Source organism: Eptatretus burgeri, chromosome 15, assembly GCF_056783735.1.
Source record: "Eptatretus burgeri isolate ZD-2024b chromosome 15, Ebu_testis_v1, whole genome shotgun sequence".
Classification (NCBI taxonomy): Eukaryota; Metazoa; Chordata; class Myxini; order Myxiniformes; family Myxinidae; genus Eptatretus; species Eptatretus burgeri.
Window position 1 is genome coordinate 54325273 of NC_140975.1, and position 25542 is coordinate 54350814.

Genomic DNA, 25542 nt, shown 5'->3' on the forward strand with positions numbered 1-25542 from the left:
TTGAGCTAGAAAGCTGATATTTGGACCCAACAGTGAACAAGTGATTTGGCTATGAAGGGTATTTTTGATTTACTGATTAATCAATTGATTATTTAATTTTCCGATTAATTACCTAATTTTTAATTAGTTACAGATTTCGATGAAACAGTGGTGGTTTAGGTATGCCATCAGCCAATTGATAAAAAAATTAATTATGTTCCAATAATTTTTTTATTTACTTTAATTATACAATTAATTAATCAATTATTGTACACCACTCCCTCCCAATTCCAACTCCATGTGCTGCAAGGTGGCATCTCGGCAATGTCGTATGCTGGAAGATTGTTTTTTTTTAATTTGGACTCTGAATACAAAAAACAAACAAACAAACAAAAAAACGACGTTCGAGGTATCGATGATGAAGATGAATTTGTTGACAAACTCCATTGTCCTTAAATTAATATGCACACAGTGGAGGATATATAAATAAATTTAATTGCCAGTGGATGTAAAATGTCCATGTTTTTCACATGTACAATAAATGAAATGAAATGAAAACACAACACAAGAACAACTACATGGGTTATACCATCGTGGCTACATTTCACCTTAACGATACTTTTGGGTTCATATTTTAATCATCTATTGTTCTGAAGTCACAGGTCTTGCTTGCTCTGGATAGTACCTAAAATGAGGTTGAGCTTTCTCGCTCATCTAAGACTGACTGGTTCTTCATCTGCTGTGCCTTTCGTCTACGGAGGTTTTGGGAGATATACCAAAGTAATGAGATGAGGGAAGAAATTGTGAATAAAAATGGCATGTTTTTCTCTATTAGTAATGCAAACCTAACAATGCATCATCCCATGAAGCACATGTCAATAAATGTGCATCAAAGGTGATGTATCAAATAAAGAGTTCGATGTTAAAGATCCCATGATGCCTTATAGACAGACCACTGTTTGTCAGTATCCTGCACAATTTATAAACTCCTGTCCTAATTTGCAAGGGGCACTGCATTGGCAGTAGAGATGCACTCCCAGAAATTATGCAAACCAGCATCCAAGCACGACATGTGGATGAATTAATGAATGAATAATTGAATGTTGATTTACATTTTGAAAATAATCCTACCCCTTTTTTTTCTGCAGATCGTCAACAGTGTCAGGTAGATTTGTGTTCCGTGTCTCAGGCAACATCAGTGCCGCAAGTCCAGCAGACAAACACACAACAGCATATACGATCTGTGGAAGCAGGGGGTAAATGTCTCCGGAATGAATGACCAAGGGTGCCAGCATGGCTCCGACACGCGCCATGGTCGATCCTGCACCAATGCTGGTCTGTCTGCAAGGCAGCAGTCATGCAACGGTTTTTCTAACTCTAACTTGGAAAAAAAGATCCAAAGAAAGAATATTCATAAGATTAATTATTCATTCAAAGAAAAAACATTGATAAGATAAATTATTATTCAAGAATGCAGGTTTGATCCTTCCAACTAGTGTGTGTCTTTGGCTTTGCCGATTCCTGGGTCTTCACAGAGTGTGAAATTGCTCAGCTAGTTGAATTGGGATACCTGTGGGGCACTACTTGTGAGTACCAATGATCTGTACATTTATTTTCATAGTTAAAATATAGCCTCTGGTAGGTAGTAAAGCTTAGAGGCTTACTTGCAGCCATCATTGGTGAAACTAGTTTAGTTTTGCTGCAAACTTTTAAGGAAACTTTTGGTTGTGCTTTCTCAGTTGAAAACAGCTATCTATTATAATAAACGTCAGTGTGTGCCAGTCGGTACGTCAATCAGTCCGTCAGTGTGTGCCTCCTCCATAATGCTAAAACCATTAAATCAAACGGCCTGAAACTTTGACTGCATACTAAAGGAACTCCAAGGGAGTGCATGAATGAAAACTGAGTGTTGGGGTTAATTTAAACACCTCTTTTGTAGATGATTAACAGTCTTGTATAATTATTCTTGATCAAAGCTTCATCGTTGGTCAACCCATTTGTCAGCACTCTGTCATCTCGCTGGGGTCTGAATTCGCCATTTTTGTTGACCTGCTCAACAATGCTTTGTCTTGGAAAAGGCTGCAATGGACTCTTCATGATAAAGTGCTCAAAATATTTTTTTCACTTTCCTCACTCATATTATCGAATGCCTCATCTTCTTTCCTACAATCGCTGATTACATCACAATGCTTACAAATGCCCATAGACGCCAGTGCTCCTGGCTTTATTTCATTTCCGCACATGCTATAGTCTCTAAAATCTCTTAACCTGAGCCGAGTTTCAAAATTTCAACTGTGGAATTGATTTCAGCAGCATTTCTACTGAAAAGATATGTGGCTGGTCGAAGGGCCCAGCTCGACATGAGGCTACATGGTGGTGGAATAATGAGGTGGATATGGCAATTCAAGAAAAAAGAAAACTGTTTTGGGAGGGGATAAGGAGGAATACTTAGTGGCTAAACGTCGGTAAAGAAGGGAAGTTTACAAGGCAAAAAAAAATTAGGACAGGATTCACTTTCAGATGTGATAAATAATGCAGATTGTAGAGGGGAGATATTTAGGAAAGCAAAGCAAATGATCAGTCAAAATAAGGATCTCATAGGAGAATAATGTGTGAAGGATGATATGGGAAATGCACTTGGTTGACCATGGGGAGATTAGAAATGCTGGAGGAGTTACTATGAGCACCTGCCTTGACCAAAGTCAGGTCAGGTTCGATCTGTGACCTGCTACAGGTACCATGTAAACCTGTACTAACCTGTTCCATGGTCGGGTTGTCGGCGACTAAACCGTCTCCCCAACCAGGTTTTCTGGTGAGGAGGGTGTTTGGATATGGACACCCAGCAGGATTAAAAACAAAACCTGTCAAAGGGTGGAGGAGCTCCTTGTGAGCCAACGGCCATCCATATCTAGTGCCCAACTGTGTCTGCGGACGTCCTCCTGCAGTTGGGTTACTTCTTATGAGGAGGTTAGTGGCAGGATTTGCACTCCGGCCACCGTAAAACCCTTCATTCCGCAAAACGCAAAAACGCAAAAAAATCTGAAAACCCACTCCGTGGGAGTACCTCCTGTGCAGCTTCCCTTCGCAGGGCAGCTCACCGGATGACGGGATTGGGGCAAAGCCTTCGGGACCCCCAATCTTTGATGATAGGAGGGAAACCACGGGGTAACATTCCTGGGTCAGATTGCGGGAGAGTGTGTCGGAGTGGTGCTGAGGTGTCGTCCACCAGACGGCGGTCTCCTTGGGTTAACCTGAGGTGGTCCCTTCGGGTGGGTGCCTGGAATGTCCTATCCCGAAGAGAGGATGATCACCTGTCTCTGTTATCATCTGAGCTCAAGCGTTTGGGACATCGGGATTGCAGCTCTCTCTGAGGTTCGGAGACCAGATTGCGGCGATATAATGGTGGGTGGTTACACCTACTATTGGTCTGGTCACTCTGATGGTTACCATACCCAAGGAGTTGCTGGAGCTGTGTCCAAAAAGCTGACCCCAATGATAATTGAGGTAACACCGGTCAACGAGCGTATTATGAGATTAAGGATTCGTCACCCCTTAGGTGTCATTTCCCTGGTCTCTGTTTATGCTCCGACAGAGGCGAGTGATCTCACAGAGAAGGATGCATTCTACGCCACGCTCGAGTCTGTGGTTGATCGGTGCCCCAGACGAGATACACTTCTAGTCTTGGGGGATTTCAATGCATCGACTCGAACTGATAGGAATGGTTATGAGGTGTGTGTTGGTCCCCATGGGTTAGGAACTATGAACCAGAATAGCACTAAGTTCCTTGACTTTGCAAGAAGTCATGGACTTAGCGTGGCTGGTTCATGGTTTCAGCGCCCACAAGCTCATCGCTGGACTTGGTATTCCAGCACTGGCGGTGTGGCAAAGGAGATTGACCATGTCCTCATTGACGGTCGTTGGAGGATGATCCAGAACTGCAGGGTATACCGGAGTGCTCAGTTCCTCAATACTGACCACAGGCTTGTTGTAGCAACTCTAAAGCTGCACCTTAAATCCTGGAGAATGGTACCATCCCAGCCTAGGCTGGATGTTGGCAAGCTCAGGGATGAGAGAGTAGCTGAGGCGTTTGCGAACAGGCTGAGTGGACACTTGGGGTGTCTGGGTGCTTTAGGGGGTCCTGAAGAGTTGTGGAGCACCTTCAAGACCACCGTCCTTGATGTTGCCGGTGGATGTCTTGGAGCTCACCGCAGGGCAAAGAAGAATTTTGTCTCTCAAGGGACACTGGATACCATTGACCAGAGTCGCAGGGCCAGGCTGAATGGCAGAGCTGAGCTGTTCAGGGAGCTGAGGCGTAAAACTGTACGTGCACTGAGGGTGGACAAGGAGGCCTATGTGCGAGGAATCTGTGAAGGGGGTAGAGCATCACCTGTGGACAGGTGATTCTCGTCCCGCTTACAGGGGAATGCTCGCATTACATTCATCCAAGCCCATCCCTCGGAGCACTGCAGTTCGAGCAGAGAGTGGTAGGCTCTTGACAGAGGAGTCTGAAGTGAAGGCCCGCTGGGCCGGTTACTTTGAGCGGTTGTACCAGGCTGATCCCCCAGCTGTCGAGTTGGACGTCAAGGGTGTTACAATCCCTGTTGCTGACCCTCGAATCAACTGTGGTCCACCTTCGCTTGTGGAAACACGGGCTGCGGTGAACCAGTTGAAACAGGGCAAAGCTCCAGGGATCTGTGGCATCCGTGCCGAACTTCTCAAGGCTGGTGGAAATGCTGCACTCGTGTCGTTGCATACAGTTTTGTGCTCTGCCTGGAACACAGGCATCATCCCAACTGACTGGACGAGGGGCCTTGTTGTCCCTCTCTGAAAAGGGAAGGGTGATCGCCAAGACTGCAACAACTACCGAGGGGTGACGCTGCTCTCAGTGCCGGGAAAGGTCTTCGCTTGGATAATTCTTGATAGGGTTCGCCACCATCTGCTTGAGCACCAGCGTCCAGAGCAGTCAGGCTTTACACCAAAGAGGTCAACGATTGACCGTATCCTTGCCCTTCGTGTCCTCACCGAACAAAGATGAGAGTTTCGGCAGGGGCTGCTTGCAGCCTATGTTGATCTCTGTAAAGAGTTCGATTCAGTGAATCGGGATGTCCTCTGGAGGATTCTTGGTCTTCGTGGGGTGCCACTAAAACTGATCGATCTGATGTCTGAACTCTACTCTGGTACTGAGAGTGCTGTGAAGTGTGGTGGTACCATCTCTGACTTATTTCCAGTTGTTACTGGAGTTCGTCAGGGATGTGTACTGGCCCCCACACTTTTCAGCACTTGTATGGACTGGATTTTAGGGAGGATGTCGGAGAGATCAAGTTGCGGTGCATCGTTTGGGAATGTCAAGATCTCGGACCTTGATTTTGCAGATGATGCAGTCATCTTTGCGGAGACTTTAGACATTCTTTTGGGGGCCCTCGAGTTGCTGAATGAGGAATCAGAGCCACTGGGATTACGGGTTTCTTGGGTCAAAACTAAGATCCAGGCTTTCGGTGACATCTTGGATGCTGCTGTCCTGTCTGTGTCTGTTTGTGGTGAGGATGTTGAGGTCGTGGAGAGATTCACTTACCTTGGCAGTGATATTCATGTCTCTGCTGGCTGCGAGTCAGAGGTCAATAGACGTCTGGGTCGGGCCTGGGGAGTCATGGATTCACTGGATCATGGGGTGTGGCGCTGCAGGTACCTGTGCGGGAGGACGAAAGTCCGAGTCTTCAGGTCCTTGGTACTTCCAGTTTTGCTCTATGGATGCGAGACTTGGACTCTGACCAAGGATCTGAGATGGAGACTTAATTCCTTTGGTTCCAGGTCTCTTCGGAGAATCCTTGGCTATCGCTGGTCGGATTTTGTGTCCAACGAGCGGTTGTTGAGAGAGACTCGGATGAGATTTGTTACCTGCATAGTCCGTGAGCGTCAATTGCGGCTGTATGGACATGTGGCTCGTTTTCCTGACGCTGATCCTGCTCACCAGATTCTCTCAGCGAGAGAGTCTCATGAGTGGAAGAGGCCAGTGAGCCGACCACGTGCCTCGTGGTTGCAGCAAATTGACCATCATCTCAAGCAGATGGGGATGGGCCTGGCATCTGCCTGGGGGATGGCCAGACGGAGGCCCCTGGAGTACCGGCGGAAAGTGGACGCAGCGACGCGCTGTTCTGGCACATGCTCCCATACCTGACCTGACCTGCTTAATGAGGAGTTCCCTTGGAACATAAGGAGTTCCCTATGAGCGCCTGGAATGGTTGATGGGAAGCGAACATTCATAGCAAGCTGGGGTTTTAAAAAGTTTTAGGTCAGAGATGCGATTAAACACATTTCTTGATGGATGCAATAAAGGGGAATTCAGAGAATGGGAGAAGAAACGCTGTAACAGTTGGATTTTTTAGGCAAGGTATGAAGGAAAGGTCGAATTGAGAGCAGTCTGTTTAAATATGATACAGTAGTGCATTGCGATACAGTTAAGAGTACCACACGTGTGAAAGAGGAAGATGAAGCATTACAAGAGATCGTTTTTATTATCATTATTATTATTATTATTATTATTATTATTATTATTGTTTGAGAGAGTTTTCATCAGATTCGGTCATGGAAGTGTTGTTGAAAAAATCGTGACGTGAATGGTGAAATTGGTGAGGTAAACGCCGGGGGTGTAAACAGATCACGTGGTTACGGTAGAAGCACTTGGCTCTGTGAGGTGTATAGTCAAAAGTGAAATTATTTATTTTAAATAAGGATTGCGTTACATTCGGAAAAGGGAAGGTTGAAGTAAAATCGTGGAAGTGTGCGGTGAATTTGGAACGGTAAACGCAGTGTGAAGCTGCTGGGTCGATGAGAAGTACCAGGAAGAGTAGAGCGGGACACCTGTTGGAGAGATCGAAATGATACAAGGAAGATTATTATTTTTTGATGTATTTTTGAAGAACAGGTAAGATTCGGGAATGGAAGGTTGTAGGAAGAAATCATGAAGGTAATGGCGAGAGAGGGTCAGCTCAGTAGAATAAAGATGGTGTGCCGGCAGGAGGAACAAGAAGAGGAAGAAGCAGAAGAAGAATAAGGATCGAGACTCGTGAGTGTGCAAGGAGAAAGGTAATATATATATTTTTGGATTGAAGACAAGAAATAGAGTGCTTACTTGGGAGGGATGGGGGATGATGGGAAAGTGTGGAAGATAGAAATTGAAGGTAATGGGGAGAAAATACAAATAAACACGATCGTACACCAAGGGATAGGATGGGTAGGCCTCAAGCACCCGGAAAGACAAGGTCGACGAAAACTAACAAAATAGCCCAATTTTTGAAACAAAACCGAACTCGGAACACACAGTAACATGTAGGTGAGAAAATAAACAGTTAAAACGGGACAGATAACGACCGGAAACTTAACTTTGAGAGTGTCAGCAGAGAGCCCTGAAGGAGACCTGTCGATGCTCCAAACCCAGAACCGGAAGTCTTGAGCCCAATCCTGCTCATCATGGTTCTTGAGGCTATATCACAGGAATTTAGATTAGGCCTTTAAATAAATTTAAGCCTTTAATGTTTCTCAGAGCCGGGATGACCGAAAGGCTCTGAGAGGCCGGGCAGGTTACCTGCCACCCTCGTGGTGACTCTCTGGGCCCTGATTCGGCGACCCTTGGTGTCTCGGCCCGCACTCCGCTGGACTCCACCAGTGCCTTCAATGGCGCCTCCAACGGCGATCCGGCTGGCGACTCCTCTCTGGCTTCTACTTGACCAACTCCCCTGTCCAATTCCACTCACTCCGGACTCCAACACTCAACTTTGGCGGTCTCCACACCGACTCGCCAAGGAGACCAAGGAGAGAGACTCTCATCAGCTCGCCAACTGCCCACTCTCTTTCTCGGCGTTCCGACGCGGCCCTTTATCGCCCCGAGGCGTTCGCCCCTCCCTTCTCGGCGCGCGGGGGAAAATTCCCGGAGAGTTCTCGGGTTTTCATACGTTTAGTAACCGTCACTTCTGTTTACCCGTTCTGAGGGATATCGGGGCGGGAGTTGTTGAGTTGTTCTCTCTTCGGCGTATTGGGTTATTCTTAACCATTGCTTTTGTTGGTAGAGGAGGGCTGGTGTGTTGTGGAGATTGACGAGGTTGTTGAGATGTCGTTGTTGCAGTGTGGTTGGCGCTGTGTTGGGGATGGCGTGGTTGTTGAGATGTCGTTGTGGTGGTGGAGGTGGCATGGGTGTAGTGGTGTCGTTGAAGAGATGCCGTTTGTTTGAAAGAGATGTTGGCAGTTGTGGAGAAGGTGGTGAGGAGATGTTGTTTAAAATAAGGATAGAAAAGAATAATACTACCTCAAGATTCACAGCCCGGCACACGAATAAACCCCTTTAGACATCGGTGGGGAAATCTAATCTGGACACACACTTATCAACATAACTGAACTTCGGGGAACCTGAATGGTGTTCTGTAAATTTACACCACCGTAACAATATATTCTGTACTAGCAAATACAACCCGTCGCTTCGCTGACGCAGGGTATTAAGGAAGGGGGTTGAGAGAGGGAAGGAAGGGAGGGAAAGGAGAGAGAGAGAGAGAGAGAGAGAGAGAGAGAGAGAGAGAAAGAAGAGAGAGAGAGAGAGAGAAAGATGAGAGAGAGGAGAGGAAAGGGGGGGAGGTGGGGAGAGCTATGCTTCACCAAACGTTGCTATGCTGTGGGAGTGGGGGATGCGAGGAAGGAGTTGGGGGGCGGTGGGGGGGAGGAGTGTGAAAATAAAAAGAGAAGAAGAGAGAAAGGTGAGGGGTGGAGGTGGGGTTAGTAAAGGGAATGATATGTTATGCTTCATGACTGAACACACACACAAAAACAAAGTCATGTGAGAACAGCTGTACACACAATGACACAACAGAGTTTATTATGTAATCCACTGGCACATCTGGAAAAAATTTTGATGTCCCAGTTCCAGAAAATTTGTGGGAACATGAACCAAAAATAATCACTGAAAACTTGGAAGTACCTTCCGCTCATGTACGAACGAATGATTCCATCGAGTGTGAACATCAAAAACAAGGTGTTGCGACCAGATATCACACTTAGGTACAAAAAAAAGAGAAGAAGGCATTGGTTATTGAGGTGTTAACACCAGTGATTTTGGACTAAACGATGCAGAAATCAAGAAAATGACCAAACACAAAGACCTCAAGAATGAAGTGAGAAGATCCTGGAAGCTGAAGAATGCCAAAGTTGTACCAGTAATAGTTGAAACTACGGGAATGATGACAAAGAACCTCACAGAAACATTAAATATAGGGGCAATACTCCTTGGCGCTCACCTGGATAAGGCTGGATAAGATAACCAGGAAACCACTGGTAGGGATGGATGACCGACAAAATATATAATGGAGAAGAAAGTAAATACCAGTGGATGTTTTTTTTAATGCCATGAACAAACCTTGGTACATCACGGGTGATAAAGGTTGTGGTCAAGTTTCATCGGAATTGCTTGTAGTTTCTGACAACAAAACAAATGCATATTTTGGGGGGCAAACCCCCTCTCCCCATCGACCTTCCTCATCACCAATTTTTTTTAATGTCATGAACAAGCTTTAGTACATCATGGATGGTGAAGATGATGGTCAAGTTTCATCAGAATTCTATATGTAGTTTTGGAGAAGAAAGCAAATACATATTTTGGGGGGCAACCCCCTTAAAATCCCCTGAGAGCAGATTTTTCTCATGTCATGAACAAATTTTGGTACATCATGGGTGATGAAGGTTGTCGTGAAGTTTCATCGGAATTGTTTGTATCGTTTAGGAAGAAAGCAAATACCTATTTGGGGAGGCAACCCACCCCCCCCGGAAACTCCCTCTGTAGACCCCATTTAGACCGCGTTTTTTCAATGCCATCATAAGCGATGAAGGCTGTGGTCAGATTTCATTGAAATCGTATGTATAGTTTCTGAGAAGAAGTTTCAAGTACTTGTGGACGGACGGACGGACGGACGACGTGCCATTCCATAAGCTTCACTACTTTACAGGTTAGCTAAAAACCATCCCTGGGAATGTTATAACAAACAAACTACATTTGGAAGCTGTCTGGGGCTCAGCGATGATCCTGAAGAGAGCTCTCAGCACAAATATTTGAGAACAGAAAACTTCACAGCTTGGTCCATGAATCGTGACCCCTTACCGAAATGAAGGTGGATGCTTTGAGGTCACCCTGGGAGTACTCCACTCCACATTCTGAAACCGGCATATGTAGATGCCAATCAATCAATCACACACACACGCACGCACGCACGCTTGCACGCACGCACGCACGCACACACACACACACACACACACACACACACACACACACACACACACACACACACACACACACACACACACACACACACACACACCCTTTTATTAGTAATGATATAATTATACCAATATCTATCCTGTAATTCACACACTGGTGTTTGTTTGTTTGAAATGCCACTCCTGCAATTTTGGGCCGATTACATACAGACTTGCTACGTAGCATCAGCATGACCCCAATTAGTGTACAGGGTTTTTTTAATAGCCTTGGGAGAGAGAGAGAGGTGGGATGATATCATTTGAGATGGTATCACTATATATATATATATATATATATATATATATATATATATATATATATATATATATATATATATATATATATATATATATATATATATATATATATATTGTTGCTGATTCGCGCCCGCCGGCGTGCGAACGGCCACGTAACTCGAATCGCGGCACGTCGCCCACCGGACGGACAATCCCGTCGTGACCCTCTCGGACTAACGCCGGGAACTAGTCACGGGTGGGCCTTTCGGCCTCACCACGATCGTGCCAATCGCCCCCCCCCCCCCCCCGCGTGGGATAGGGTTGCTCGCCAAATTCGACCTACCTAAGTACCCACACGGAGGGTAGACTGGGCGATCGCACCTCGCCGCAGGTCGACTTCGGACACGGGCCACTTTAAGTGACCCGTTCCGTACTATCGGGATAACCGAGCGGTGTTATCGTCAACCTGGACGGTTCGATTAATTATCGGGTGTTTTAGCCCACGACCAACCCTTTACGTGAAGTAAGATGGAGATTCAATTAGAGAAAAGACGAAGCGAAACGGGAGAAACAGTTCAACATAGAGCACATTTATTTCGTGATGGCACACGGATAGCACACATATACAATTATACACCAAAAGCAAATGTAAAAGAAGAAGAAACACACAATAATGCACAAAAAGCAAATGTAAAAGCAAAACACAATGCAGATCTACCACCGACGACCGAGCACACGGCAACACTTATACAGTTTTACTTCACAGACGGCGCCGACAACACATATACTCAAAGCAAAAGAAAAAGGGACCACCCTCCACGATGAGGGGGGCAGACGGGCCTGGGGCCGAGACCGCGTCGAGCCTACCCGTCTGGTGATGAGCCGCAAAATGGCGGTGGCGCCCCGACTCCGCGGGCCTCGCTGGGACTGCCTGGTATGGGGTGGGAACGGGGCCCCCTTCTCGCACTATCTCAGCGCGGGGGTGGGGGGAAACAGGAGGGGGTTGTTGATGCTCGGGGGGATGAGGATATCTCGCTGGTTCGGGTCCCGCGACGAGCATCTCCACTGCGACCTCGGTCGCGTTATCGGCCTCCCCTCTCCGCAACTCCCCGACTCCGACACGAGCGCCCCCTCGACTGCCTTCGCCGCCGCCACCTCTCCAACTCTCCACAGCTCCGTCCAACTGCTTTCTCCGACTCTTCTCTTCTCTTCACTGACTTCCCAACTCAACTCCTCAACTCCACTTGACTTCTTCCCGACTCGACTCGACTCGACTCGACTCCACCAACTCCCAACTCAACTTCTTCTTCTTCCCAACTCAACTCCGCTGCCGGCGAGCGAACGCGGCCCTTTATAGCCCCCGGAGCCTCGCTCCTTCACCTTCGACCCTTTACCTCTGGCTGGCTCCCCATTGGACAGAGGAAAAGTGGGCGTGAATGCTTTTTGATCCATGAATCTGCATATAGCGATATTACTCCAACGCACCTGGAGGCGGGGCCAAATCGCCCCATGCTCGCTGATAGGATGGAACAGAAGTGGGCGTGAGTCGTTTTTGATCCGATTTCTTCGGAAAGGCTGGTGTTTCTGCACCCGCTGCTCGGTGCGCGCCCTGCACGAGTCCAGTATCGGTGCCCACAAGCGGCGCGGGAATGACGGTGATGCGATGGTTGCGAGGGCGAGTTGTGACGGTAAAGGTCGTGGCTGTTGTGAAGCGGCGTTGCGGTTGGTGGTTGTTGTGTGATGGCTGTTGAGACGTGGTTGGTGGTGGTTGTGATGGTAGTAATGGCGGCTGGTCCAAAATAAAGACAGTAAAAGAAAAACGGCTATCTAGAGGGGTCGCAGCCCGAATGAATGACATTTATTCCCTCGAAACAACGGGTTTGGGCCTAACTACACATATACTTACAGAGATATCTCACCTAAGGGACCTGAATGGTGGTTTGCAAATTTCGTCAACCACAACACTACCCCCTCCCCTTTTTACAGACTCGTCCCGAGTCGTCAAATTTTCGTGTGCCATCATGTGTAGTTTTCCCCTAGTACATTTTACCTACGGATCCCTCAGTGCGACATTCATGGTATTCGTGTCCCCAAAATAAATAACCTGAGGGCTGAGTAACTACCTAAACAAACTCACTCACACGGACGACTTAAATAAAATTGCCGGCGCTAAGACATACATGCCGGGGGCGCACTCATATGTACAGTACATCTTAACCTTAACTTACAAATTTTACACTAAACCATGGCCCAGGATCAATGAACTCTGCAAAAAGAAAGCAGTTAGCAGGGAGCCAGGCTGCTCGCATGCAGTCTCTGGCTCAAACAATGCAGGTGATGGGGAATGTGGCCGGCTGCTCACTCGCAGTCCAAGGCCTTCCCTTTTGAACTGAACACAGTGAAAAACGGTGCATGGGCTGCACAAACGCAGTCTCCGTGCCAGCTCAAGTGGCACACGCAATAAGCACAATGAATGGATGGATGAATGGATGGACGCAAACACGGTGCACGGGCCGCCACTGCAGGCCCGTGTTGTAGCTGCCAACAGGGCAGTTCTCGCAGCTTGCAAACTGTTGCTTTCTGATCCTGGCGCACATGGCAATGAACAGGGGGGGCAAAGCAAAAATTGAACGGGGCTGGTGAACAGGGGCAGTGGGCATGGCATGGCAAAGGTAGCAGGCAAACAGCCCGCAGAAGAAGGCCGCTGCAGGCAAACACAGCCGGCAGACGAACTGGCCGGCACAGGCCTTGAAGAAAAACAGCCAGCCGGCAGATGAAGTGAGCCGGCACAGGCCTTGCAGCAACACAGCCAGCAGATGAAGTGGCCGGCACAGGCCTTGAAGCAAAACACGGCCAGCCGATGGCACAGGCCTTGCAGAAAACAGCTGCAGACGATCCGGCCGGTACAGGCCTTGCAGCACAGCAGCTGCAGCCGATCCAGCCGGCACAGGCCTTGCAGCAAAACAACAGCTGCCGATGAAGCTGGCCAGCCGTCGCCGTTCAGTGGAGGTTGGTGGAGGGAGTGCGGTGGTGCTGGCCACTCGGAAGGCGGGCTCGGACCTACCCTACGGTCTCCCTCCCAACCTATCGCCTTTGCCTGTCACTGTCCATACCCACTCCCTTAATTTGTCCAAACCCCAATTTAGCCCCAACTTATTTTTTTATTTTTACTTCCCCACTATAAATCGTCCCCTAACCCCCTTTATCGTCTTTGTTCGGCTAACCTATCCTGTCACCCAGCCTACTCCCAACCCCAACGTTCCCTTCCCGGAGGGGAATAAGGGAGAGCTAGCATCCTTTGTCGAGGCCCAACGAAGCCTCAGAATGGCCTCCCCAGACTTCGGCGATCTATAACGCAAGGTGGGTCCAGCGGCCCACAATGAGAGTGAGGGGATGGATGGTGTGGAGGGGTACACTTCCTATCTACCCTAACCATTTAACTGTTAAACTACCCCGGGGCTTTCAACAAGCGCCTCTCGCTTAAACTATTGGTTCTAACAACCCAGATTCCCGTCGCCTGTGTTGGTGTCCTCACAATTTCGGGCCTCGCCCCCCAATTTTCTCTCCGTGCCCTCACACGGTCTCATGGCTGGGACACGTGGCTCCCTTTGGCAGGCACGACCCTCTGCCGATTCTCCGATGATGGCACCCCCGGGCACTACACTGCCTCCGAGCCTACCAGCTCCCTAAACACCGGGGAGTGCCCCCCATGGCACCTCCCCTGAAACGCACACGTGGCAGGCTGGCTTCCCAGGCCCCTTTCCGAGGGTCACCCGTGCCCACAACACTGCCCACGCGGCTAATGGCGCCCCGGGCCCCCACACCAAGCAGGCACACCCGTGCCCACTACGCTATCCCGGCCCCCCCCTAGGCCCTTGGCCTACCACGGCCGACTCGCCTGGTGCCCGGGGTACCCACTCAGCGATACTCACCTTTCGCAGCCACGCTCCCAGCCCGTCAACAGGGCTCCTGCACCCCTCCAAACGGGTTTCGAGCCTACACTCCCACCAACAACAAAACGACCTCCATTTTTCAATTTAACTAACCCCCTAACTCACTCTACACTGACCCCGGGGTGCCTTGGGCGGGAGTCACTCCTCCCCCCAATCACTCACCGCACCATGCATTCCCCATTCGCTCCATACACACAGACCCGCTGGCCTCACTCACTCACCAAGCACATGCTTCCACTTCACTCACCAACTCTTCAACACACTCACCGCTGAACTCTGCCATCCTTCTAACTACATCCCCTAACTAACTCGTGCTCCCACGTCGTCCCTTATACGATAGCACGTTCCATTTAACACTACGTAGCTAAGCTACGTCCCCGCTACACACTCACAAGTCTGTCCATGTCCTCAGATGTCCCAAAAATCACTTTCCCAACCTAAATCTGGCTACAATCCCTCTAACTAATCCATTCCACGGACTCCATGAGGACTTACCCCTGCCCCATGAAGTCGGTCTAACTAAGCTAACCCTTCCCCCTAACTAGTTTCCATCCTGTGCTCTGGTCAAGGGGGTCTTCCACCCCTTGCCCAGGAATCCTGTGCACCCGAAAGTGAGGCTTGCTTTTTTTTTTTTTTCATGCGCAGCACCAGCGCGGCAACTCGCAGCTCGCGCACTTTGCACCTGCCCGTGACGTCATGCAGCTGCACGTGTACCTCGTCCCTCCTTGGACGGTACCATCCGGCAGGGATACCCCTCCTGCCGGATTCCAACCCCGCGTGCAGCCATGACGTCACCGTGCGCATAAAAAAAAAACACAAGCCCCACGTCTCGAGGGGTTCCCCACGCGAACACATGTGCTTTGCCCGTTGGAGCTTAACACACACGCCCGCGTGGAGAACCCATCCGGTCCAAATCCATTATCCTGCCTAAACTTTGTCCGTCCGCGGGATCGGCAAATCCACCGCGTGTGTTTCCGGACCGGGACTTCACTCTCGCAAGCGAGCACGTGGGGGCCTCGTGCGTTGCACAGCACGGACCTCGTGCTCACTGCTGGGTGAACTTGGCACAGTCCCCGAAACAACTGCAGCCGCTACTCGGCTTTCTTTCCTCTGTCGCAGTCTCCGTCTCCATTCCACACACGCACTCCCGCGTGTTGCGACGCTAACACACCTCACCATTAAACTCACACCGGGAGACGCGGCTGCATGTTCACACATGCCGACCGACATCTCCCTTACACACAACGACCTTGCACACGCTGTCTCTCTCACACTCGGCCGCTCACTCACGCATGCCATTTCCCTCACACTACCCATACCACTCGCACGTGGTGCTCCATTCATACCGACCGTTTCACTCACGCATGCCGTTTCCCTCGCACACGTGGCTCCACTCACTCGCGGCCTTTCACTCACTCGTGCCATTTCCCTCACACAAACCATACCACTCACACACGCGGGGGCACTCGCCCGCGGTGCCTCACTCATACACCGTGCCTCACTCACACACGCGGGGGCACTCGCCCGCGGTGTCTCATCCACACACGGCGTGCTGGGAAGCACACACTCCGGCACACTCGCCACCACACCACTCACACGTGGTGCTCCATTCATACTGGCCGTTTCACTCACACACACGGCCTCTTCCACTTGCGGTGCCCCTTTTACACACGGCGTGCTGGGAAGCACGTACTCCGGCACAATCGCCACCACACCACTCACACACGGGGTCGCTTCCACCCACGGGGACGCACTCACACCTTGCACCACACACACAGGGACAACCACACTGGGGATTCGTGTCCCCACAAGAGTCTCCGGGGCCTCCATACCCCCCAAGCTCTCCGTGCACCTGTCCACAGCACCCGTCACCTCAACCTCGCAAAGCACGACCGAACTCACCTGGTCGTGACTCGCCTCAAGGGGGAATACTCCCTCCCCTCGTTCCTGGAGGAGGCCATCCAGCTGCTCGCACCGGGTCTCTACCCAGTCTGCGAGCTCACCCCCATTATCCTCCACTACCTCCGTGTATGTGTGTGCGTCTCTATCCCCGTCTTCATCGTGTAGTCTTCCCTCTATCGTTCCCATCTCCCGTGTCTCTGTACATTTATTCGTTTCTGTTGTCCCCTCGTGTCTATTAGTCTCTGCTTCTTTCTGGCGTCTTTCCCTTATCTTTATGTAGGTCAACCTTGCTTTCTCCTTAAGTCACTCCCGTCCTTCCCTGTTTTTCACTCCTTGCTCTTTCACGATCTCCGCGTACCTCCTTGCTTTCCGTATTAATTGTTCTTTTCTCTCCCTCCCAATTACTTTCACCTCGTCTCTTATCTCCCTCGTGCACGTCTCCGTCACGCTTCTCGCCCAATACGTCCCCCGAATTATTTTCTCCTTATCCGCCTCCACCGCGGGCCTGACAGCCATTGCGCTCCCTCCCAGCTCGTTCGCTCCCACACGTGGAGTCGCCATTTTGAGCTCCGCTGCCATTGCCTTCATGCCCGCCTGCAGGCTTCGGCCTATTTTCTGCATCTCACCCCGCAGCTCTTTCATTTCTTCCTTCATTTTGAGTGCGTTTGTTTCCATATTCGTTTTCATTTCGTGCATGTCCCCACTGATTCCTGCCAGCATGGCGCATAGCCGGGCCATGTCGGGTGCACTTGGGTGAGCCGATTCGGCAAGGATTGGGGGGTTTTGGCGGAGGGGGGAGGGGAGGTGTCATACACCGCGGCCGCCGCCGCACCTATTTCGGGCTCTGGGTTCAGTTGGGCGAGTTCGTGTTCCTGCACAACCAACATTTCCTGCACGGGGATTTCATCCTGGACCATGGATTCTTCGCATTCTAAATCCATTTCTAATACCCCCGGCTCCCGCTCGCCTTGAGACGCCATCTTATTTCTCGTAAAGGGTTAATTTAGCTCGCTCGTAATTTGGAGGGAATCGGGGGTCGCTCCTCTCACCCCTGGACCGATTCCCGTGAATTTAGCTGGAGACAGGAGAGCCCGTTTTCCCGTTCTCCGATACCAGTGCCGCGACGAGGGTGATGAGTTTATATCGCACGACGTGACACCAGTGTTGCGGATTCGCGCCCGCCGGCGTGCGAACGGCCACGTAACTCGAATCGCGGCACGTCGCCCACCGGACGGACAATCCCGTCGTGACCCTCTCGGACTAACGCCGGGAACTAGTCACGGGTGGGCCTTTCGGCCTCACCACGATCGTGCCAATCGGCCCCCCGCGTGGGATAGGGTTGCTCGCCAAATTCGACCTACCTAAGTACCCACACGGAGGGTAGACCGGGCGATCGCACCTCGCCGCAGGTCGACTTCGGACACGGGCCACTTTAAGCGACCCGTTCCGTACTATCGGGATAACCGAGCGGTGTTATCGTCAACCTGGACGGTTCGATTAATTATCGGGCGTTTTAGCCCACGACCAACCCTTTACGTGAAGTAAGATGGAGATTCAATTAGAGAAAAGACGAAGCGAAACGGGAGAAACAGTTCAACATAGAGCACATTTATTTCGCGATGGCACACGGATAGCACACATATACAATTATACACCAAAAGCAAATGTAAAAGAAGAAGAAACACACAATAATGCACAAAAAGCAAATGTAAAAGCAAAACACAATGCAGATCTACCACCGACTACCGAGCACACGGCAACACTTATACAGTTTTACTTCACAGACGGCGCCGCCAACACATATACTCAAAGCAAAAGAAAAAGGGACCACCCTCCACGATGAGGGGGGCAGACGGGCCTGGGGCCGAGACCGCGTCGAGCCTTCCCGTCTGGTGATGAGCCGCAAAAAGGCGGTGGCGCCCCGACTCCGCGGGCCTCGCTGGGACTGCCTGGTATGGGGTGGGAACGGGGCCCCCTTCTCGCACTATCTCAGCGTGGGGGGAAACAGGAGGGGGTTGTTGATGCTCGGGGGGATGAGGATATCTCGCTGGTTTGGGTCCCACGACGAGCGTCTCCACCGCGACCTCGGTCGCGTTATCGGCCTCCCCTCTCCGCAGCTCCCCGACTCCGACACGAGCGCCCCCTCGACTGCCTTCGCCGCCGCCACCTCTCCAACTCTCCACAGCTCCGTCCAACTGCTTTCTCCGACTCTTCTCTTCTCTTCACTGACTTCCCAACTCAACTCCTCAACTCCACTTGACTTCTTCCCGACTCGACTCGACTCGACTCGACCAACTCCCAACTCAACTTCTTCTTCTTCTTCCCAACTCAACTCCGCTGCCGGCGAGCGAACGCGGCCCTTTCTAGCCCCCGGGGCCTCGCTCCTTCACCTTCGACCCTTTACCTCTGGCTGGCTCCCCATTGGACAGAGGAAAAGTGGGCGTGAATGCTTTTTGATCCATGAATCTGCATATAGCGATATTACTCCGACGCATCTGGAGGCGGGGCCAAATCGCCCCATGCTCGCTGATAGGACGGAACAGAAGTGGGCGTGAGTCGTTTTTGCTCCGATTTCTTCGGAAAGGCTGGTGTTTCTGCACCCGCTGCTCGGTGCGCGCCCTGCACGAGTCCAGTATCGGTGCCCACAAGCGGCGCGGGAATGACGGTGATGCGATGGTTGCGAGGGCGAGTTGTGACGGTAAAGGTCGTGGCTGTTGTTGTGAAGTGGCGTTGCAGTTGGTGGTTGTTGTGTGATGGCTGTTGAGACGTGGTTGGTGGTGGTTGTGATGGTAGTAATGGCGGCTGGTCCAAAATAAAATAGTAAAAGAAAAACGGCTATCTAGAGGGGTCGCAGCCCGAATGAATGACATTTATTCCCTCGAAACAACGGGTTTGGGCCTAACTACACATATACTTACAGAGATATCTCACCTAAGGGACCTGAATGGTGGTTTGCGAATTTCGTCAACCACAACAATATATATATATATATATATATATATATATATATATATATATATATATATATATATATATATATATATATATATATATATATATATATATATATATATATACATATATATATATATATATATATATATATATATATATATATATATATATATATATATATATATATATATATATGCAAAACAGCTCGTAATTTTTCATAGAATGACTGGATACATTTAAAGCTTTTTGAAGTGGAGTTACGGACCAGATGTAAATTTCATCCCAGTTCATCATACATGGATATCAACAATCATCTCAATATTTTACATATTCTGAGGGAGTTCTGCAAATCTGTTGCACATTTAAATTATATATTCTGCAAGTAGAGAGAGTACCATGTATTTTCCATCATTTTGTTTAAGACAATTGTATGATATTCATACCTCATAACAGTTGGAAAAAGTTCCCCGGTCAACAGGTAAACAATGTTGAATGCGCAACCAAGAAAGCCTTTGCCGAAAACTGCAAGAGATGCACGAAGTATCGCCATGTCTGGAAAAGAAATCCATTTTCACAGGTCACAAAAATGTCTTCCTACTCTATTTTCACCATTTATTATATTGTGTTAAATAATATCTAGAATAATAAGTGTGTGTGTGTCTGTCTGTCAGTGTGTCCTCCATAACTCCAAAACCATGAAACCAATCACTTTGAAACTTTGCATGCACACCAGGAAAACTCCAAGGAAGTGCAAGAGTGAAAATTGGATGTTTAGGCTAATTAAAACACCCCTTTTGAAGATAATTAACGGCCTGATTTAATTTTATCCTTCATCGGATGAGCCTCAGCAACTTCACTCTCTGCGGTTTTAAGATGCATTCTTGGTATCCTCGCTGGGGTCTGAAGTCGTCATGTTTTTGGCCTGCTCAACCATGCCTTGTCTTGGAACAGGTTGCAATGATTTCTTCACGATAAAGGTTTTTTTTGCACTTTCCTCACTAATATTATCAAATGCCTGTTCATCATAGCTACAAATCGCTGGGTATATTGCATGCTTATAAACGCCTGGAGACGCCAGCATTCGTGGCTTTATTTCATTTGCGCACATGAATAACCGAGAGAAGCTCCAGTTTTGAAAGTATCAGCAGTTCTGACTCCCCCAAAAGTGTTGAGTTGTCCAATTTGGATATTGCACGAGCGTTTCTGGGTGCATTGCTATATCGACGGCAATTGGTAATCGCTTGCCAAGCCAGGCATTCCGTTGGAGTGCTTGAGTGCTTTAGCCACTTATCACTGGGTGTGTTGCAATGCTTAAAAACGGAGGGATATGTCAGCGTTCGTGGCTTTATTTCATTTCGGCAGAAGCGATAACCTCAAGAATCTCTTAACCTAAGATGAATTACAAAATTTAAGCTGCAGGATCGAACTTGGAAGCAGATCCAACTCCCAAAAAAGTGTTCATTTGTCAAATTAGGACATATTTGACATTTCAGGCATCTCCGATAGATGTATGTTTAATATGATGTTTCGGCGATTGATAAACGCGTGGCGAGTGAGCTGTTTATCATCTATTTTGTTGGAGTGCAAAAGCCACTTGGCGAGTGCTCGATAATATTCACACTATTACTGAATACTATATCAGGTCAGATATGGGAGCATGCGTTGGAGCAGCGCGTCTCTGCGTTCACTTTCCTCCGGTACTCCAGGGGCCTTCATCTGGCCTTCCCACAGGCAGGTGCCTGGCCCCATCGCCATCTCCTTGAGATGCCGATCAACCTACTGCAACCAGGAGGCAGGTTGTCGGCACAATGGCATCCTTCACTCATGAGGCTCCCTTACTGAGAGAATCTGATGAGCAGGATCAGCATGAGTAAAATGAGCTACGTGTGTATACAGCCACAGCTGACGCTCATGGACTATGCAGGTAACAAACCTCATTTGAGTCTCTCTCAGGAACTGCTCGGTGGACACAATTCCGACCAGTGATAGCCAAGGATTCTCCCAAGAGACCTGGTACCAAAGGAATAAGAGTTGGCCTCAGATCCCTGGTCAGAGTCCCAGTCTCATACCTGAAGAGCAAAATTAGAAGCATCAAGCACTTGAAGACTCTGAATTTTGTTGTCCTGCACTGGTACCGACAGGGCCACACCCCATGATCCAGCAAATCCATGACTCCCCAGGCCCGACCCAGACATCTATTGACCTCTCCCTCCCGGCCAGAAGAGACATGCATATCACTGCCAAGGGAAGTGACTCTTTGCATGACCTCCACATCTTCACCAAAAAAACAGAAACAGACCAGATAGCAGCATCCCATGTCATTGAAAGCTTGGATCTTAGTTGTAACCGAGGAAACACATAATCCCAGTGGCTCCGACTCCTTATTCAGCACCTCGAGGGTCCCCAAAATAATATCCAGAGTCTCCGCAAAGATGAATGCATCATCTGCGAAATCGAGGTCAGATGTCTTGACATTCCCAAATGATGCAACACAGCTTGTTCTCTCTGACATCCTCCCCAGAATCCAGTCCATGCAAGTGCTGAAAAGTGTGGGGGGCCAGTGCACACCCCTGACAAACTCGAGTAACAACTGGAAATAAGTCAGAGATGATATCACCATAACTCACAGCACTCTCAGTACCAGAGTATAGTTCAGACATCAGTTTGATCAGTTTTGATGGCACCGCAAGAAGACCAATAATCCCCCAGAGGGCATCCCGATTCACTGAATCGAACACTTTGTAGAGATCAACATAGGCTGCAAGCAGCCCCTGCTGAAACTCTCCTTTGCATTCAGTGAGGACCCGAAGAGCAAGGATACAGTCAATCGTTGACCTCTTTGGTGTATTGTCTGACTACTCTGGGTGCTGCTGCTCAAGCAGATGGTGGCGAACCCTATCAAGAATTATCCGAGCAAAGTCTTTGCCCGGCAATGAGAGCAGCGTCACCCCTCGGTAGTTGTTTTAGTCCTGGCGATCACCCTTCCCTTTCCAGAGAGGGACAACAAGGCCCCTCTTCCAGTCAATTTGGATGTGTTCCAGGCAGAGCACATAACTGCATTCAATGACATGAGTACAGCATTTCCACCAGCCTTGAGACGTTCAGCATGGATGCCACAGATCCCAGGAACTTCACCCCTTTTAAACTGGTTCACCGCAGCCTGTGTTTCCACACACAAAGGTGGATCACAGTTGATTGAAGGGTCAGCAATAGGGTAGTAACACCCCTGATATACAACTCAACAGCTGGTGGATCAGCCTGGGACAGCTGCTCAAAGAAACCGGCGCAGCGAGCGTTCAATTCGGACTCTTCTGTCAAGAGCCCACCACCCTCCACTCTAACTGCAGTATACTGAGTGATGGGCTTGGGGGAACGCGATGCATGAAATACCCGATAAGCAGGATGAGAATCACTTGACCACAGGTGATGCTCTACTCCCTCACAGATTCCTTGCACATTGGCATCCTTGTCCACCCTCAGCACACGTACAGTTTTATGCCTCAGCTGCCTGAACAGGTCAGCTCTGCCATTAAGCCTGGTCCTGTGTCTCAGGTCAATGGTATCTAGGGTCCCTTGAGAGACAAAATTCTTCTTCGCCCCACGGTGAGTTCCAAGACATCCACTGGCAAAATCAAATATGGTGTTCTGGAAGGCACTCCACAACTTTTCAGGATTCCCTGAAGCAAATCCCCCAAAATTTCCAAAAAACCCACAACCCCCAAAATGTCCACTCAGCCTGTTCGCAAGCTCCTCAGCTCCCCTCTCATTCTTGAGCTTGCCAACATCCAGCCTGGGCTGAGATGGTACCATTCTCCCGGATTTAATCTGCAACTCCTGAGTTTCTACAACAAGCCTGTGGTCGGTATTGAGGAATTGAGCACTCCGGTGGAGCCTGGAGTTCTGGCTCATCCACCAGTGATCATCAATGGGCACATGGCCAATCTACTTTGCCACACCACCAGCATTGGAATGCCAAGTCCAGCAATGAGCCTGTGGACACTGAAACCATGAAACAGCCACCCTAAGTCCATGACTTCTTGCAAATTCAAGGAACTTAGTGCTATTCTGGTTCACAGTTCCAGACCAATGGGGACAAACACATGTCGCATAACCATCCCTATCAGTTCCAGTCGATACATTGAAATCCCCCAAGACTAGAAGAGTATCTCTCCTGGGGCACTGATCAACCACAGACTCGAGCATGGCATAGAATGCATCCTTCATGCTGAGGTCACTCACTTCAGTCGGTGCATCAACAGAGATCAGGGAAAAGACAGCAAAGGAGTGCCGACTCCTTAGTCTCAAAATACGCTCAATTATCATTGGACTCAGCTTCTTGGACACAGCTACAGCAACTCCTTGGGCATGGTAACCATCAGTGCGAACAGACCAATCGTAGGTGTAACCACCCACCATGATCTCACCACTATCCAGTGTCTGAACCTCAGAGAGTGCTTCAATACCGTTGTTCAAATGCTTAAGCTGAGATGACAACAGACAGGTGATCATCCTCTTTTAGGCATAGGATATTCCAGGCACCGAACTGAAGGGACTGCTTCAGGTTAACCCAAGGAGATCACTATCTGTAAGACGACACCTCAGCACCACCCTGACACACACGACCTCAATCCAAACCGGGATGGTTATCCTTTGTTTTTCCACCCATTATCAAAGAGTGGGGCATCCCAAAGGCTTTGCAACAATCTCGTCTTCTGTTGAGGTGCTCAATGAAGTGCAGCTGCACAGAAGATCCTCTCATGGAGTGGGTTTTCAGTTTTCTTTGCGTTTTGGTGTGTTTTGTGACATGAAGGGTTTTACGGTCGCTGTCGTGCAAATCCTGCCACCAACCTCCTATAAAAAAAAGCCACCCAACTGCAAGAGGACATCCGGAGACACAGTTGGGCACGAGAAATGGATGGCCCTTGGCTCACAAGGAACTCTTCCACCCTTTGACAGGTTTTGTTTATAATCCTGCTGAATGTCCATATCATCTACATCGATATACTATATCGATCGGCTTGAACAAATTTGAGGGACCACTCGCGTGCTTTGGCCATGTGTTCTGTGGTGCAACAGGCGGTGGCTGGCTCGCTGTTGTCATGAGTAGTATTTGCTATGTGCCAAGTTTCAACTTTTTTCCTTTTGTGCGGTTTCAGAGATACACAATTCCAAAGCTTTTCCGTTTTCTAATATGGCTGCCACACCACGTAACGTATGATGTCATAATTATCATTAAACATTATACATGAGCAGTCGCAGCAATGGTGAAAATTTCATCTCAATGCGACAAGCGGTTGCAGATAAAAACATGAAAGTTCTGTGTGGACAAACAAACAAACAGACAGGCAAACAAACAAACAAGACAAAGATGTCGTGCAGAGCACGATACTTGCAAAATCCATCCCCCTCTCCAAAGTTTGCCGTGGATATATCATATTTTCCATTTCATTAAGATTAAAATTCACAATATTAATCAAAGTCAGGTCAATCAGATGAAAATTGATTGCTTTTCAGATTGAAATTGATGATTTTAGAAGTTTGACCTCGAGTTGACCTTTGACTTTTTGACCTAAAAAAATAGTTGTTTCCCAATTCATTTATGTGCTATGCAATTGCTGTTTAATTTGCAGGTTAATCAGATGAAAATTGACGATTTTTTAGTTGAAAATTGATGATTTTAGAAGTTTTGACCATGAGTTGACCTTTGACCTTTAGACCTCAAAATAGTTTGTTTCCTAATTCAGTGACGCAATATGCAAATTTCAAGTCAATCAGATGAAAAATGGCGATTTCAGGAATTTGACCTCAAGATGACCTGTGACCTTTGACCTCAAAATCAATAGGCTTCTCAGTTGAGACTACCTCAACAACTTGGTGAAGTTTCATGATGATCAGTTTCGAAATGTGACCTGTAGATGACAGACAGACAGACAAATAAACAGACAGACAGAATAACAAAATCGACTCACCAATATACTTGAAAAATCTTCCATTTTGCGAGTAACAAATGGACCCAAACGCAATACCCTCTCCGAATCCTTTGGTGAGGGTAATTATTTGATCGCAATGAGTAAAAAAAATTTCATTTGCTACACAGCACATCATGCTAGGGAATGTTCACTCTCAGCTCTCTAGCCTGGGTTTGAATCCTGACCCAGCTATAAACTGTCAACCGTGTGTTTCACAGGCAGGGTGATTCATCATTGTGTGTGCCGTCCGTCAGATG

The 25542-nt window shown here is 48.6% G+C and overlaps 1 protein-coding gene across 1 annotated transcript in view; it reads right to left on the bottom strand.

Moving 5' to 3' along the window:
* Positions 1-453: 453 nt before the first annotated feature.
* LOC147012194 (solute carrier family 22 member 6-like) overlaps positions 454-25542 on the bottom strand; it is a 91709-nt gene continuing 66620 nt past the window's right edge. The window contains exons 8-10 of the mRNA XM_085856021.1: positions 19760-19868; positions 1111-1320; positions 454-731 (exon numbers count right to left, since the gene is read on the bottom strand). Of these exons, the coding sequence (XP_085712147.1) occupies positions 665-731; positions 1111-1320; positions 19760-19868 (386 nt within the window). The 3' untranslated portion in view covers positions 454-664. The remainder of the gene's footprint in view (positions 732-1110; positions 1321-19759; positions 19869-25542) is intronic.